The sequence below is a fragment of the Netta rufina genome (genome assembly GCF_964035555.1).
Source record: "Netta rufina genome assembly, chromosome: 9".
In the NCBI taxonomy this organism is placed as follows: Eukaryota; Metazoa; Chordata; class Aves; order Anseriformes; family Anatidae; genus Netta; species Netta rufina.
In genome coordinates, this window is record NC_140132.1 from 9969893 (window position 1) to 9987867 (window position 17975).

Here is a 17975-nt window from a genome sequence, read left to right on the forward strand (position 1 = left end):
AATTAATCAGGGATCAGTGGTGAGGGGGGTGAGAGGAAGAGATCACAGACAACACTTTGCACTTCTGGTCTGCTGTGGCCCACTTGTGCTCGAGCTCAGAAATGAGCCCTGCACCTGCCCGTGGATAATACACAAACAGGGAAATGCACATGGAGTTCATAAGCAGTTGGTACAGTTCCTCTCCTAACCCCATGTGCAGCATAAGCTGTGTTCCTCTCCTAACTCCTGAGCAGTTCTAATCTGCACCCCCACTACCTTGCTAAGGCCGGCAGTCGCTGCTTGGCCACATCCCGCTAAGAAAACTTGGAGGTGAGTCAGACAGAGCGCACTGGGATGCTCTTTTCACAGTGATGGTAGCATCCTGGTGCCTGAGAGTAACCCAGAAGGTGGCACAGCTGGGCTCTGGGAGACTGCAAGAAGCCAGAACACAGCATTGCAAAAACCAGCTTCACAGCAAAGCAGCGTGGCTCAGAGTCAGCTCAGGCACTGTGGCTGCTTGCTCACTCTTCATCCTCAGCAGTGCCAGGAAATGCAAAGGTACCTAAACTCCAGTGAAAGGTCTCAAACTGTGCCATTATTTATTTATTTATTTATTTTTTAAACTAACCCTAAATATATTGAAAATAATGAAATAGAACATTACTGAAGGAAAAGAGGAGACAGCCTAGCAACACAGGAATTAGCTGTACCTTCAGCTGGAATCCCTGTACAGCTGAAGAAAGCTGAGGTAAATAAAAACTAAATTTAGGTAATGCCACTGATTGAATTTGAGTTCAGAAGTCTGATGAGGGAAGGAACATAAAGCCCCAGACAATCTCATAGATTCTGCACAAAACAATACAATGTCGAAGCACGACAATTAGCTGACTCGAGCTAAACAAGCAGCTTGGCAGGATGGTACAGATTCATGGGACAACTGGAACAGCAGCAGAGAGGTCCCCCAGATAGATCTGAGACTGAAAACAGAACCTGTATTTATTAGATACTCATGAAAAAGTAAATGGGAAGGCAGCTCCATCTGGCTGAAATAAGGGGCAGATAATAAGGAAGAACTGGGGAGGAGGAGAAGAATTCCACGAGTATGTAACATTTTCAGAACTACATGCAGCCACTGAAGGGGCGGAGGGCAGGCTGCTTGTCCCTTGCTGTGTCTGGGGGTGCTGTGCCCCTGTGCTCAGCAGGAAGAACTGCAGAAGAACTGACCCAGATCTGTTCGAGGATGATGCTTTGCAAAGTCCAGTCACAAAAAATCCTACAGAAAATCTGGAAAGGTAAAAGTTGTCCTGGCACTGTAGAGGACTGTGAACCTGTTGCATCTCTTTCTTTCTTGCCATCCCATGCACATTTCCAAGGGTTATGAAACCCAGAGAAGGTGAAGGAAAATAAGTTGGAAATGGAAAAAGCCAGCCATCATCAGAACAGCAGTACTGGAAATATTTTAGTAGCACAAAACTTTCGCTTGTGATTTCATTAGATTTTAGTTTCCATTGATCAGATTTATTCTTAGCTGGCCACCTGGGTCTCCCCCATGTGGGCGTAGAGAAGCAAAAACTCTCACGCAGGGTGCAGAAGAAGGGCAGCTCTTTGTACACCCCATTCTCAGTCCTGCTGGGGCTCATCTGTGGGTGGCTGGCTTCTGGCAGAAGTAGAAGGGCTGCATACGCCTCGCCCTTCGCCTCGTAAAATGTGCACTGCGCCCACCCACATCTTCAGGGGAGTAATTGTGGTCCCAGGCAGCTAAGAATGTCACTGACTCTCTGCCTTCTGTGCACGGGTTAATGCTAAGCAGATCACCAGTGTCCTACCCTCATTTTAGCTCTTCTGCCTTGGTGAACTCTAGTAGTGGTGAGATCTAGGACCATGGCAGCAGCACTACCAGCCTCACTTCTAAATACTTTGGAGAGAAGGATATTGCAAGCCACACATAAAAACATGTCAGTCCTCTGACATAAAGTGCTTTCTTTAACATCTTTGTGCCAGCGTGTGCTAACCTCCTCATTTGCTTACAAAAGCAGCAAAGAGGGGAAATCACATCTTTCCATCAGAGAAAATACAGGGAGCTCTGCAAGGTTTTAGCTCCATGTTGGGGTTTTCCTATTTGGTGCCTGGAAGGGCTACAAATGGGAAAGGTAAGATTTGCAGAGTCTTAGGCTTATTTCTCCTTTCTTTTGAGCCGGAATTTAATGACATCAGTGGAATCGCTCCAGGTTCACAATGCTTTAGTGAGAAAGAAAATCAGTGTTTAAAACATAACTATACACCAATATGTGCTTTTTTTCCCATAAACAACGTGTGCTTGACAATTCCGTGGGTGTCATTTATGCATTACCAAATTATTCAGTTAATCGGTTATAGTACATTTTTTGCTTTTCTTTCTAAACAAAGAAAAAAAGCCCTCCACTAAAAATGCCACTGACTGAAACCACCTACAGGTAAACTTCACTGTCAGAGCTGTGTTTTTTACTTAGATTTCACATCTTTGGGCCAGAATCACAGGTCATGAGATCCAAATACAATGTTTTTGAGGGTAAGCAGGTTTACTATGCCAGCAATGCCGGTTCTGAATGCATGCACATGGCACTTACATTAGGCTACAGCATTACCGCATTATACTATTATCTCTGAAAATCAGCCTGTAATTACCTGAAGAGTCCTTTGCAAAGAAGCGTAAGCAGTTTCTTCAGCTGGGGAAGATTGCTTGAGCCAGTCTGCACCATCTCAAAGTCACTGATGATGTGAACTCGCAGGTAATCCTGGATGAGCTTAAGATGCTCATCAGAAACACTGGGAGAGAAACAAACAAGTCAAAAAACAGCTCTCTGCTCCCAAATATTAGGCAGCTTTATCATTTTTTTAATTTATTTTTTCTGAAACATCCACTGGCAGCACAGACAGATGGGGGCAGTGTGCCTTGGATTTCAGTGTAAATATGCAATTCTCAGAATTGCAGTATGGATCCCTCCCCACACTGCTGATACCTTCTCCTCTCTCCCCTTCACCACCCTAAATTCTCTCCTTCCTGGCTGCTGAGCGCTCATGCCAGGGGAGGTCTTGTGATGCCTAGCGCTGCCAGAGCCACAGGAAGATCACCAGCCCTGGAAGGTGAAACTGCTGAGAGGTAGCTAATAGTTGACAATTTGGGGATTCTGGGGAGATGAAGACCCCTTCTCATCTCATCATATCCCACTTAGAAGGCTTTATTCCAAAACAGTCTTGCGGGCTGCAGAGACTGCAGAGCTGTATGGGAAGCACTGCTTCTGTGGTGCCTGGACTCCAGCATGACAAGAAGGGATGACCCAAGCAGGCTGTATGTGCTGTCCTGTGCTCTGACAAATGTAGAAAGTCCCAGCTGGCTGACAGCAGATGAAGTGGTGCAGGCAGCCAACCAAAACTGGGTTTCTCCCAGTGAGCCAGCTGCTACTGGCTCACCACAACAGGACCTGTGCTGCCATGCACTACCACTGTTTGCTCACCCAGCCTCCCACTGCCCTGCCCACAAGCGTGCCTTCTGATTATTATTATTATTATTTAGTTTTGCAGATCTGACCATTAAATGTCACAAAACTTCCTCTAAGGCTTCAGTGGATGCCCAGATTTGACAAAGCTAGCATGTGGGACAACATGAGTCAGATCTGTAGCTGCAATAAATCACTTTGAGCACCTGGAAATGCACCCCAGTTTATTCTTTTTGAGGACTTGCTGATGGCTCCTGATTCAATCTGTAGTTTAGGTGCAGGGCTAGCATACTACATTCTCTCAGATATCACCAGAGTACATACAAAAACTATAACTCGGTGGAGAAAGTCTATCGTTGATTTTAATACTTCAAAAAAGTATCTTTTCTAGATGACAGCTTGACCATAAGGTGTAGCCAACACACCATAGATCTCAGTCTGTTCTCTATTCATTAGTGTAAATGAAAAGTAGTTTGGCTGAATCTTTGGGACAGCTGGGGACTTTTTGAGACTCCAGACAGTGCAGAGCTGGACTGAAGGCTAATTCTGCTGCTTGTGACTTGCCAACCTCACCTGCTCGTGTCCTGGTACTGCAGTCGCTGGAGTAGTGTCTCAGAAAGGGACAGTTTGTTGACATCTGCCACCCTGGAGTTTTCAGGGAGAGAAGACGTGTCCTTCGTCTCGCTGCTTGGCAATGCCATGAGGATGTTGCGTGGGGGCAGGATAGGAGGCGTGGGTACCATGTCTAACGAGGAGGAAGGGACAGGCACAGTCATCCCAGCACAGCAACGTGACCACATCCCCCTCACCCCCAGGCAGGGCAGAGTTTGCACCACAGCAGCAGTCACTGCAGAAACCATCCCTTCTGCAGTTCCACAGCTGGGAAGCTCGGGGCTCAATACTGGCCCAGTCATACCCTCAGCGATGTGAGACCAACGGGCTGAGCCACCAGGCTTGGACCTCATGTGTGCTCATGCTCTGCCTTGCAGTACGACCTTACCCAAGCCACCCTGATTGTTCCATCTGGGGAGCAGCTATGAAGGCTAATTAGTTACTATGAACATAATGCTTAGAAAGTAGAGCTGTACCTCATCCATATCATTACTATTATGGAGGTGTGCTGCAGGGGCAGAATGGATGGAGGGACATGTTAGGAGGAGCAGCAGAAGCTGCTAATGGAAAGAAGTGGACAGCTGAAGTAAGCAGACATGGATGGAGAAAATGTAATGCAATACAGAGGGACTGAATACCCTGCCTTGTCCTGGAGCCATCCAGTTGGAAATGCAAAGTGTTTTCCTGCTCCCTTAGACCCCTGACATCTTGCTGCTCAGCATATTATCCTTCCCTTCTCCCTTTGGGAGCAGAGTGGACCTCTCCATTTATCCCAAACCTTGTTGCCTTTCTTTTCATACCTACTGCTCCAGCACTTTGTTACGCCTGTCCTATGGAGCTGGTTGAGTTAGAATCACAGAATATCCTGAGTTGGAAGGGACCCATAAGGATCATCGAGTCCAACTCCTGGCACCATACACCACCCAGAAATTCAGACCATACGTTGACCAAGAGTTGTGAGGTTTTTGTTTGTTTGTTTGTTTGTTTGTTTAGTTATTCCTAATGGTCAAATTTTCATTATTAAAAACACCACACCATCAAAGAACTGATCCTTTGCTCTTGGGCAGAAGCTGTGACTCACAGAGCTACCACAACCCTGAGCAACAGCATGGCTGAGCGGTGCATCTGTGGGGTATCTGGGTGCTCATCTGCAGACAGAAGCACCTCTGCGGTTCTGTGCTCTTAAGCAGGCATCTATAGGCCCTACATGGTTCCAGGATGATGGCACCAAAAGCATAACAAAATTAAATTCTGTATATAAATGGCCCCACCCACGTGCTAATATCTCTCCATCTAAAGGCTCTTAGTCTTGGCTAGAACTTCACTCCCTGCTGCTTGCCTCTCTGTGTATTATTTTTGCTGTAGTTCCCTCCCCCGCCCTGAGAGCAGGAGATTTAATGCAGCTGGCCAAAAAAACAGGAACATCTTTCCTGAGCAGCTTTGCAAAATTTTGTTCTGTTTCTTCATGATAATTGCAAAGCAAAATCTTTCAGCTCCTATTAGAGATCCATTGGATAGCACAGACATATGCAGGCATATCAATCTGCTTTAGTGCAGATGCCTGTCTGTCATGGGGAGTAAGTCCTTCAAACAATTTTTATTGTAATGCACATCATTTCCGGACAGACATCAGAAAGGCCAGGAAGGATGCCTCTGTGGGCACGACCTTCCGCTGGGATTTAGGAGAACAGTGACAGATCCAAGGGATGATCTAGGAAAAAAAAATCCAAGGAACGAACCTAGACCAGTGAGTGTCAGGAACCCACAGTGACATTTCACATATAACATTTGGGATGATGCCAGTCACACCTCTTCAACATACATCTGCCTCTATACAAAGAGCTAGACTGTCTGCCACTGTGGGATGTGTGCCCTCTGGCTATGACAGTTAGAGACTTCCTCTAGATCAGAGCAGAAAAGGGGGGCTGAGTTTCAGAGGGTCCAAGACCCACAGCAACTGCAGGCAGATGCAGTGCAGAGAGACATGATGGAAGTCTCTAGGGGAGCACCTCTGCTGCTGGGACAGCAGTCCTACAGCTGCAGTGCAGGGAGAGCAGTGCAGAGACATGAGAGATGGCTGAACATAACCCAGTCTGAGTCCAGATGAAGGACAACAGATTAGTCAGCTCTGCACCCAGGACAATATACCCTGCAGAGAGCCTCAGCGTGTTCCCTCAGGGAGCTGGTGTTGCTCCAGATGCAGTACCTCTCTGGGGCCATGAGGATGCACTGCTTCAAGGTCTTGATAGCTCAGGTCTCTCTGTGCCCTGCACCCGTTTTGTTGCACAACACCCTCTAATCCTCCTTCCAGCACTACTATCTCCAGTCCAGAGTAAGTGTCAAGGGTCTGCCTCATAGAGTCACGTCATGGGATTCTTACCAGCATCCTCCTCTGGCTCATCCGGAGCTTCTTCCTCTTCTCGTGGCACTGGATATTTGAGGTGCCATACCAGACCCATGTTCTCTTTCTTGTAAAATTCTATCAGTTCCTCCAAGTTCTCAAAATACTTCACGGGAACACCCTCTGATGCCTGAAACAAAACACAGAGGCTGTCATGGCCTGGGATTTCCTACCACAGAAACACTGCCCCTCACAAGGGAAAAACAAAGTCAGAGAGAGAGCAAAACCCACACTCGCTGTCCAGAGAAAGCCAGCCCAGCTCTTTCTGCCTGTCAGACCACTGGCTCTGTGCAGAACACTTGCAGTGCAAACAGAAACAGGTACGCACACATGTTCCAGCCACTGTCAGCAAAATGGCAGCCTCAAAGGTTCAGTGAAGCCAAATGGAAGGGCACTCTCGCTTGATTCAGTGTGCTTGGCATCAAAGCAGAAGAAATCGTTAAAAACAAAGAATTCTCCCAGATCAATTTTTTGCATTCCCTCTTCTGCTGAGCACATATCCTGGACTATCTTGTATTTTGTGGCATCCAGGAAGAATTTTTCTGCGCAATTGCAAGATAAACATGTCTAAATCTAGATGTTAGCATCCTATTCCTTCCAGGATTCAAAAGCTCAGAGCTACGTTCAAATGAAACAAACTGGCAAGGCACTGTCATGTGAAAAAAAAAGGTGCTCAGATGAAGATTTCGGAAGCTGAGGACACAGATAGCACTGTGAATGCATCAGGCAGGCATGACACTGAGCTTGCCAGCTGAATTTTAACTATGACTAAAGCTGTTTCTAGCACAGCCCCGGCCACCAATCTCAAGAAATAGATACTTGTAAATGGCAAATAGAGGGAATAAGTTTTTAGACATTTGCAGAGGCAAAGTTTTAGAGCAATTGTATCTATATATCCGAAGTTTCTGTGAACAGTAAATCTGTTGGGTTTACCAGGCAGGAACAGCAGCCATCCCTGCAGTCCTGCTACTTTGCTCCAACCAAGGGCCCTACCCAGGGCAGAGAAATGCTTTGTCACGGCTCTGCACAGACCTCCCCACCTACCGACCCGAAAGAGCAGTGTATTATCTCCAAAACTGCATGTAAGGATGAGGCAAACCCTTAAGAGAAGCTCTGATCACCCCTCGTGGGGTGTGCTCTTTCTGGATGAGAGGTTTTCCCAGAGAAGCCCTCACAAGCAAGCCCCACCTGCACGTGCAGCAGAACATCAAGGACAGGGGCAGGACCACGTGTGGTAGCTGCTTCCAGAGCTACACCAGGAAGCGTTCACACCTGCGGACACAGCAGTAGCGGGCAACCAAAAGAAATACCAGATGATGCTCGTGGCAGGCTTGACTTGCACTATTTTACACGTATACAGCTAGATTTTGCACAGGAAACACGTTTATGGTTTAGCTGCTTAAGCCTGCGCTCTGAAATAACTCGCCTAGCAGCCATACTTGAGACATTCTGGCTCGAGACAGGCAGGACACATTCATTTCTTTTTGCTTGCAACAATTGGCTGTAAAAATTAACATACAAAAAGTTTTAACGCAAGTTTGAACAGGCTTATTTACCTGCCATGTGTTTGCCCAATCTCTTATTACCTGTGAGCCTTTTTTAAAGGCAAATTCATTAAAAACAAAAGATTAAACAGGAGAAACGCTGACATAAGCCTTCCGTGAGCAGAACAGGAAAATGTCTTCAGTGAGTCCTAGCAACAAGATTTCTTTTCAGCTTTTCCTCAAAGAGTAAAATCTCTGGCCAAAAATGAGGACAAAGCTTTCAACGCCGAACCACATTTGAAGCCTTCAGTACCCTCAGGCCCGTCTTTCTGTTTTAACTACACCCGAATGCCTCAAAAGGCACAGCAAGAAATTTTCCTAACAAACGCGTATGATGCTTGAGAGCTCTGCCTGCACAGCCTCCCATTCTGCCTCCCAGGTGTTCCGGCGTTTAGCAAGATTTATTCTTCTCGTATTTTTGAAAACAGCACATTCAGCATTGAGGCAGCACTTGGGCAAACAGTGGATTATGTTTTCATTTTGCCCTGAGCTACCCCAAAGGGCACGTGGAAAAAGGCATCAGGCCCGTAACAGTGTGCACTGAGACCCTAAAACACTTAGAGAGTAAACAGGGAGGGTCGGGGTTTGCCTTCTGGATCTTTGCAAGAGGAAGGATTTGCTGTCAGAGCTCTCCCCCACCTCTTGGATCACTGCAGCCTGCCCCCACTCCTTCTCTTTCCAAACTTGTCTTCACACTCCTACGTCACTTTCCAAAGGCCTGGCTGTTTGCCTGCTTCCCTGACCTCCCCTGAGGTGGGGGTGAGCCATCCCGCTCCTGAACAGCATCCCTCCCACCCCAATGTCCAAATGCTGCAGCATCCAGCCTTGTTTTGCCTCTCAGCTCCTGCAAGACAACAGCATGCCCTGCACAGCTCTCTTCAGGACAAACGGAGCCTTGATGTAAGTGGGAGGAAAGGCTGAATTAGCACTTTTTGCTGCCAAGGAGAGTTCGGTCTCCGAAACCATCCTGGTCTCTGTGGTAACCAGAAGCAGCAGCATTTTGTAACAGGCCTCCTTCCTCTAAACTCATGGCCTTGCATTTAAGGAGTGGACCAAGGCCTGTGGTCCAGCTCAAATTCCCCAGATAGGCAATAAACCCTGGCTCATGTGCAGGGACAGACATGCAGAGAGGCCTGGGTGTTACACACCTTATTTTTGGCAGCTTGGCTCAGGCACACGGGCTTGAGCCACCTGCATGAATCCAGCCATCTCCTCTCTCATGGATAACTGGGACTTGTGGCCACCCCAGCCTTCACTCACCCTGCTCCAAGCTGCACCCCTGCCATGTGGAGTAGCTGGGAATTGGATGCACTTGGATCCAGCTGCTCCTTCCCAAAGAGAGCCAGTCTCCTCCAAGTGCCCTCCTTCCACAGCACATTCAGGGCAAAAAGGACCCGTTCCCCACTGTGCACAGCAAGCATACAGGACAGTGCTCTCATGGAAGGACAGAATTCAGCAGGGAGCTGAACACGCATCCCCAGCAGCTGCACAGGGATGGTGAGAGCTGCAGTAAGGAGGCAGGGAAGTGGTGGGGGGCAGGAGCTGCGACCAGCTGTGGCCAAGCAGCAGGAAGGATGGGGTGGCTTCAGACTTGCTCAGCTCCCTCCCGTGGTAAGGGAGCTCCAGTGTCTTCCCTGATTGCTATGCATTATGCGAATCTGAAAGCAAAGATCGCTGCATTATCCTAGCTCATTTTCTTTTGTGCCGTAATTGTTATTATTTGCAAGGGCCTCAATGGAGGAAGCATGTGGGAAGGGCTGTTTCCCTCTGGCACGAGCAGCGCCCAACAACCCTCTGTCCGTTTGCCTGTTCTGTGAAATGAGCTCCTCTTGATCCAAGGCAGCCCGCAAAACTCCTGCTCCCCTTGGGAGGGCAGGGCACGCAGCTTTGTGCTGTCTCCCTCTGCACAGAATCACAGCAACAACTATATATTGTTTGAAAGGGGAGAGAGAGAACTGTAAAAGCAAGACCACACTGCACTTGCCTCTCCTCATGGAGAAAGGATGAGAATGAACCCAGCATGACAAATGCTAGTTGTGGTATTTGGCACGTGGCTGCAAGATGTCCGGGTGCCAGTGTGCAAGGAGAGCAGCACATAGCTGGGACATGTGCTTTCTTCGCACCTGACTTTGCAGAAGAGGTTCATAGGTTAAGGAGGGAGAGCAGTGGTGGGAAGTAAAATACCAGCATTGTGTTGCTCAGCATCTTGTGGAGACCATCAGCAAAAAACAGACTGGTGGTGCACTCTGAACAAACAGCCTCCAGAAAACCACATTGGATGACAGGAGCAAGGCAAAACAGAGCCTTAACTTCATGCAGACTTGCTCTTGTGCTTGAGATAGCGAGCAGACGTGGAACAGGGCAATGCAAACAAAAATGAGCAGGATGGGGCAGTGCAGAGCAAGCAGGAGCCACCTGAGCAGAGCCCAACAACGAAATCCACTTTCCCGCACTCTCTACATTTAGTAAGTATTTTCTCGGGGTTATCACAGGACAGATCTTGTTTTAATTGTGAAGCGAATTGTTTCAAGTCATTAAAAACGTGGATGGCAAGTGTCATCTCCAGAGCAACACACCACATTCCCAGAAACGTGCTCACAGGATGGGGGAGCAGCACAGAGGGCAGGCTCTGCTTCCATGGCACCGTGCTCTGCATCGATTCCTCCAGCATCACTGCAGGCACCTCAGCTTTGCACTGATATACACATACAGAAAGGAAACACTGAGCGAATATATGCAATACAGGGAACAACCTGTAAAACTGCAGAATTACACAAAGAAATCTGGATAACAGTGAATCAGGCTGTGCAACAATTTTACAGTGGGAAACTGCATCAGAAAAAGCCTATATCTTTGTAAGATCTGTTAGGGGACTGTCGTATGAGACCCAGAAGAAGCTGTCTTTCTGTACTCAGTGCTGCAAGGATGTATCTGGACCACCGCATCCATCCTGGCACCATTTTTTAAGGAACAAATGAGAATACCAGAGAGTCTCCCAAGGAAAAATGACAAGGATGGCAGAACAGTTGGAAAATGTGATTTACAAGCAAAGCTTGAAATAAAAGTCTTGGTACAGTTCAGCAAAGGGGCAGCCTGGAGAGGTCACGACAGCCATCTCATAAGTTCTAAATTCTCACATAAAGATGATAATCAGCGGTGTGGTAAGTCCCCCAAGGACAGCAGATGTGGCTGGTTTGCTTTGCAACAGTGGAGATTGAGATCAGATCTCAAGGGAATTTGCCAAAGACAGTGCAGTCAGGCTACACAGCGAGTGTCCCTGTCTCTGGAGGTGTCATCCCCCACAGCTGGCTAGTGAGTACCCAGTCCTGCTCCAACCTGAAAAAAAAAGGGCAAACACTGGATGTGGAGACCTTACAAGGCCTCTTGCCACCCCTAATTCTGTACCTGTAGGAAGCCCCCTTCCAATCTGCCCGCTGCCTCTTTGTCCAGACCTCGCTGCATCCTTAAGAAGGCTGGCAGAACTGAATGTGAGCTTGCTGGTCACCATCACCCAGCTCTCTGAGCTGCATCCCAAACCAAACTCTCAGATCATCCCCATACCCTCTTTACTCCAGCCTGCTCAGCTAGAAACCTTTTCCCACAGGATGTCCTGGGATCTCCTGTCCTCCAGAAACTGCAATCAGCTCTGCGAGTCCTTCCACTCATTTCTCTTGCACCTCTTTAACCTCGCTGTATGATTATTTGATGCAAGTAGCTATAGCTTGTTCCTGCTCTCACACTCAATAGGTTTCTGGGTTCTCCATTTCAGAAAACATGTGTAGCTAAAGCCCTTAATCACTGTTCTTTGGCTAAATCTTGTGATTCCTTTCCAAATTCATCTATCTGAACTTTTTGACAGATTTTAATTTGGTTGATCATCTACTCTTCCTTTATACCTGGTGTAAAAAGGCCAGCAGGGCCCAGCCTAAGTCTGTTCTTCTTCATTACCTCCAAGCAGTGTTGCCTGGACGCCAAAACAGCTAGGCAAAATGATGCTCCTGGTGCCGGCGTGCTGAGGAGCAGCTCTGAACATACCTTTAAGAGAAGCTGCAGGTGGACTACAAAGACAAAGCAACAGCAGATTTAAACAAGGTAAAGCCCACGCTGTGGCAGGCGAGGAAGTGGTTAACATGGGGCTCATTACAGCAACGTATAAATAGATGGCACAGGAAGGCTGGGGCCCTCAGGAGGAAGAGGAAGCGTTTTCCTTTCCTGAGCCAAGGCGCAAGGAGGAACTAGGAAACTGGTCATCTGCTTGTATTGCTTAAGGGCAATCTTTTCTAACCAGGGTGCCTTAAGCCAGGTATTTAAATCCTTATATAGACATTTCAGTCAATGCGTTCTCAAAGTTAAAAAACTCCTGTAATACCCACCGATTTAAGTGGAAGCTGAAAATCAGGTCACATCTACTTTGGTGCTAAATGCTGGAAGGAACATTTTTTCCTTTTAGATTTGAAAAAAAAAAAGTCATAGCTTTCCTTCTTCGGGAAACAGTTGTCTTCAAGACTGTCTGCTAGCTAAGAAGTCTAGGTGGCATTTTTAAATTTCCTTTTGGCTCTCATGTAGGCAGGCATATATATTTCACTCAGAAGCTGAACTTAAGAGATAAGAAATTTCTGGTAAACGATTTCTAAAGCAGCCTGTTTGGGCTTCAGTTTTGTTTCGTTAGAAAGCATTTCTTATTCATAGATGAAATCTTGTGCTAAGCAATTTCAGGGGCATTTCACAGGAATGGGACCATGCACGGGAATCACAGCTGGGAGAAACAGCTACAGCTACTTCCCAAAATACAAGTCACCCCGAAACGTACCGTGTTGTGAATGCAACACCCACGGCAGGAAGAAAATGGGGCTGAGCACAGAGCACAAAGGGAGAGGAGCAAGCGAGTGGCTGAGGAAAAGGGGGATCCTGTGACAGGGAGAGTCAGTAAAGGAATGGACTTTAGTAAGTGGTGGGACAGCAGCGTTCAGACACTTGATAAAGCTCAGTAACAGGGGCCCAAGCATGGGAACTGAGCAGGACAGAAGAGGCAAGGGGAGAAAACCAGAGAGCCCCGGCAAAGGATGCCAGTGGGTGGTTGGAGCTGTGCCTCCTCAACTGCGAAAAATCGTATAAATTTTGGGGAGAACGGCGCTGCTTAAGTGTGGTTGTGAGATATGTAATCTGAGTTATGGTGGACAGAACCAAAGGTGAATAGTTCCTGTCTCCGCTGAGATGCTTTCTTGTCCCATTTTGCATGTTTGATCCTGATGCTCAGGTTTGCTTACTCTTGTCACTTTTGCTACAGTGGCCTTTTACACTGAGCAAAGAACATGGAAATTAGAAAAATCCTGAGAAAGATGGCTTCAGAAATTCTGAAAGAGGAGATTATCGATGAAAGAAAACAAGGAATTGCAAATTAATAAGAACTAAGTATGCATTATTTCTGTGTTTTGTTCCTGACTGAAAATCAGACATCACAAACAAACAAAACACTAAAAGGAAGAAAAAAATAAAGAAAATTACTGCTTTGTCAATTCTTTAAACCCCTCTCTGTTCCTAAAATGAAACTGAAACACACCATCGTTACATACTGCCTCTACCACGAGCTTCATTTCTTTAAACATCATGCTGACTTAAGAGACGTTGTACATGAATTACTGTCACTGCATCAATTCCTTTCTCATAGTACATATTAAAAAATGGAATGCTAAACAATTTTCACTTCACAGTAGCATGCACAGAATATTTGTTAGAGTTCAGCGCCTACTTCGTTGCTGGCTTGAAATACGTGCACAAAATACGAGTCCTGTTAATGCTAGATGGAAACAAGTTAACCAGGTGCAAATAAGCATTCTTGCCTCTGTTGCTAACTGGGAAGGAGACAAATGAAGGAGACTCCAGCTGCAGTGAAAATCTAGTTTAAAACATGAACTCTTTCCTGATCCAATTTCAGTCAAAATGACCATCTTATTATTTCCTACCCTCAATTTCACAGGAAAGACTTGAGGAAGACAATGCATTCTGTTCATGCGGTTCTAAGAGTTTAACATGCTCTGCGTGGGGAACATGAGCACAGTTTGAGTGAGCCTAAAAAGATTCTGTCCTAACTGCCAGTGCCGAACTCCTCTGGCCCTGTGAGAGTTTTCGTCTGTGTGATCCTGCTCAGGTGCATTCTGGCAGCCTGACAATTGGCCATGTTCACAGGTAGCAAATGCTTGCATGGCAGGACTGGGACATTTGCAAATTAAAATACTCTGTTGAAGAGAAGGAAAATTGAAAGGAGTTTTTAGTAGAGTACAGCTGACTGCCAAATTTTTATCTCATTTTTTTAGTAAAAATTCTACATCCTAAAGAAAAACACATCAGAAGTTCTGGAAGGTAAAGAACCCACAGAAGTTGTTTTAACTGGCATTCTTACACACAGAGTGAAGACATAGGTCACAAAATAAATGTACCCAGGTCCTATTTGAAGATCCCATTCCATTCTGCTCTGGCACTCCACAATTCACACAAAAAGCATGGCAATTGCCAAATATCTAACTAATATAATTAGGTACAAGCTATTAAGAACTCCGAGCAGTTACAGAAAGCACCAACACCACATACTCAAGGAGCTCGTTCGCACTAAATAGAACTTTCAAACTCTAGCCATCAGAAAAGGTTTCCCCAGCAGAGCATACTATGATCCAACTCATAGCAAGAGGAACCTCCTGAGCAACCAACCCGTTTATCATTTCTGTTATAACAATAAAGATTTAAATCTACAACAAGCAAAAAACAGCATGGTTCCATGACAGAACACGAGGGACTGTTGTTAAATTTAGCTATAAGGTGCAAGTCAGATGAGTTGGTGATGAATGAGGCAGGACTGCAGAGCCACGGGGATCCAAAGCAATTTTTAGCACTTCTGTAGTGCGTGGGTAGAATTTAAGCAAAACTTTTGGAGTACACTACTTCTGTCAACTTTTTTTTCTTTTTTTTTTTAATTTAAATTTTATCACAAGCCTTGTGCTTTTCGTTTTCCACGGAAAAGCTTCAGCACTTTGAGTCAAATGAAAATTTCCATTTTCAGTTCTTTGCAAAGTATTTAGGCCCTAGTGATTACCAAGACAAACCTGAAAACATAGGTCCTTGACTCAACAAAGCAACCAAAGGCAGCAGATGCAACAGTCTATTTCTGAAGGCAGTTTGTGGAGGTGACCATTCTGATTTTGGCAAAGCTCACATCTGATGGTAACTGAGCTGGGAAAACTATTGCTGGTCACTGATACTTGCTCCTCCTTGGAAACTGTCAAGTCCTCTTCAGCTTTTCCTGCATTATGAGGCAATAAATAACAATAAATAATACTCCCAGGCAACGGTGCTGGAAGTCCTACAAGAAAGGACTTTTCCCTGAGGCAGGTGAATGGGTGCCTACAGCAGCTGTGCCTGCACAGACCAGTCCCAAGCTACATTTCAGTGGGTGGCCTCTCAGCTGTGCAGGCAGACAGGGAAGGATCTATAATCAGCTCTCTGCCTTCCCTGTCATCTTCTGTACTGAATGGACCCCAGTTTCAACTGAGACCAAACATTAAAGGGGCCCAACTTAAACTTTCAGCAGAGAACCGAGACGGAAAACCCTGTCAGAAGTTATGAACTGAAGGCAGAAGTCAGACAGCAGGGCAAAGAACTGGGAACAACTAAAGGCTGCGATATGATTTCATTCTCTCAGAGGGACTACGAAATGACCGAATCTGAGCTATCTTTGCTAAAGCCTGTTTCATTTCCCCAAACCATTTTGCCATTTGCAATCAAGTCCTGTGTTCCTTGCACTTATATTTCAACCTTAAAACTAAAGGATTCCCCAAAAACTTTAAATGGAATTTGCCTCAACAACCAAAATGTTGATTTTAAAGGTATTGGTTAAATAACTTCGTATTGGTAAAGGTAAAAGGTCAAGCAGATCAAGTTTACCTACAACAAGTGCAACTAGGACAATCCACTCAATTAAATGTTATCCAAAGGTGACTGGATATTTCTACTTTTCACAGGTTAGCCAACAGTAATAAGCAGCAGCACACGCGTAGGGTCTACTGGTCCAGTCACCTCAGGCTGCAGAACAGATCAAGTGATCAAGGTCTAACTGGACCCTAAATTTTACACGTGGCCTGCTGGGCGAGTTGCATCTCTGTATTGCAGGCACAGCCAGCAATGATGCATCTCATCAGCAAATCAAGATAAATCTCTGAAGAAAAAGGGGCATCACCCTTCCAGTAAAAGTACAGAGGTGATTGTTTACAGACAGTGATATTTGCCGTAAGATTCATTGTAAGCAAAATTCAATAGCAATGTTTTCTAAGCCTTGTTCCTACCTTAAATGATCTATTTGTGAAGTACGAAAGCCTCATATATCATCAACAGTATATTAGCTTCTTTCTTGGAGAAAACATCTCAAGACTTGCCTGAAAATGAGTAGTTCTCCCTGTGACCTGTCATGCCTCAAAGCACAGAAGCAATAAAACACTGCTGCATTACCACACAGTCAAAAGGGGAATGATTTGCTGTCTCCATGAATACTTCAAATTCAGTTATGAAACTTCATCAGAAATCTTTGAAAACACGAAACAAAAAAGATAAATGCTTTAAACTCTGACTATATGACTGATAATATGAAAGCTGAGATCCATCAAACTACTGAAAAATGAGAATATTTTCTTGTTGATAACATTGATTATGTAAGCTTTCAATTATTTTTCTACATCTGCCAGGTGAGTTTTAAAAATACAAGAAATCTTCATTTTGTTGATCCTGGAGATGTGGGAGGATGCCCCCAAGTTGCTCATCTTGATTAGGATTATAACATTTTGCCTCTCAAGCACAGACTGTAATAATGTGAAAAAACTGTTTAAAAACAAAACAACAACAACTAAAAACAACACCTTCTAATAGTTCTCACTTAGCAGAGATTACTAGCCTTTCCTTTAAAATGTGCCTACAAAAGCAGCTGATTTGGGATGGAAATATCTGCAGGGGTGGGCAGAACTTCCTACAGAGTATTTGATGCTGGAGAAAGTTCCTGTGCCGTTGGAGGCTGAGGCTCCTACTACCTCCTGGCCACTCGTTCCTATCCTCCAGCCAAAGTGTTTGCCCCATTTCTGTGCCAGGAGCACACTCAAGCACTCGTGTTTGTGCATTCACACGTTCATAGTGGGAAGTGAAATATCTAGCGGGGTAGAAAAGAGCTGTTGGGTGTGTGGTTGTGGGTGGTCAAAGCCTTTCAAAAAGTAATAAGGTGAAACAATTATTTTTCTAGAACAATCACTGTTGAACTGATTAGTCTTTAACAGATCTAATTTTTACCTTCTGAATCTTAAAAAATTTTGCAGCTCCTGGAAGTTACTTTTGTACCTTCAGCAAGGACTGCTGATTTTCAATTTTAATTTGTTTAAGCATGATGAAGGCTTTCAAGTAACAGATTATTTATATTACTTTCAAAATCTGTTAAGATTTTTTTTAGGTATAGTTATAAAATTAGAACAATCTGCTTGTGTGTGCAGTTTGTGACATAACACATTTATTGGAGGGCAAGCTGTAACAAAAATCGATGATATTCTTTGGCATTAAATGGAGTTAAATTTTATCTTAGACCACATCCTGATAAAAGGAAAAGAGATTTAATTTCATGGCATGTGACAGCTTCCAAATACTTGATTTCACTTTTTGATATTTGCAAAAATTAAATAAATAAAAAATTATATATATACACAACTTTAACGTGATTTAAGCCACCTTCTCTGAACTTTTTTTTTTTTTTTTTTTTGATATTTGCAGGAAACTGGAAACGTTCTGAAAAGGTTCAAACTAGACAAAAGCTGGATATGGTTTGTTTGTATGAAGAATTTTGTATACTGAGGGATTCAGTAGCGGGAATGTGCATGTTTCAGGAAATACCTAGTGTTCTCTTATTAAATCTGCTTCTTTCAGTTTTCTAAAACCTGTGAA

The 17975-nt window shown here is 45.0% G+C and overlaps 1 protein-coding gene across 1 annotated transcript in view; it reads right to left on the reverse strand.

Moving 5' to 3' along the window:
- Positions 1-17975, reverse strand: part of INPP5D (inositol polyphosphate-5-phosphatase D) — a 52348-nt gene that overhangs the window by 20799 nt on the left and 13574 nt on the right. The window contains exons 3-5 of the mRNA XM_084292355.1: positions 6448-6598; positions 4029-4200; positions 2644-2784 (exon numbers count right to left, since the gene is read on the reverse strand). Of these exons, the coding sequence (XP_084148481.1) occupies positions 2644-2784; positions 4029-4200; positions 6448-6598 (464 nt within the window). The remainder of the gene's footprint in view (positions 1-2643; positions 2785-4028; positions 4201-6447; positions 6599-17975) is intronic.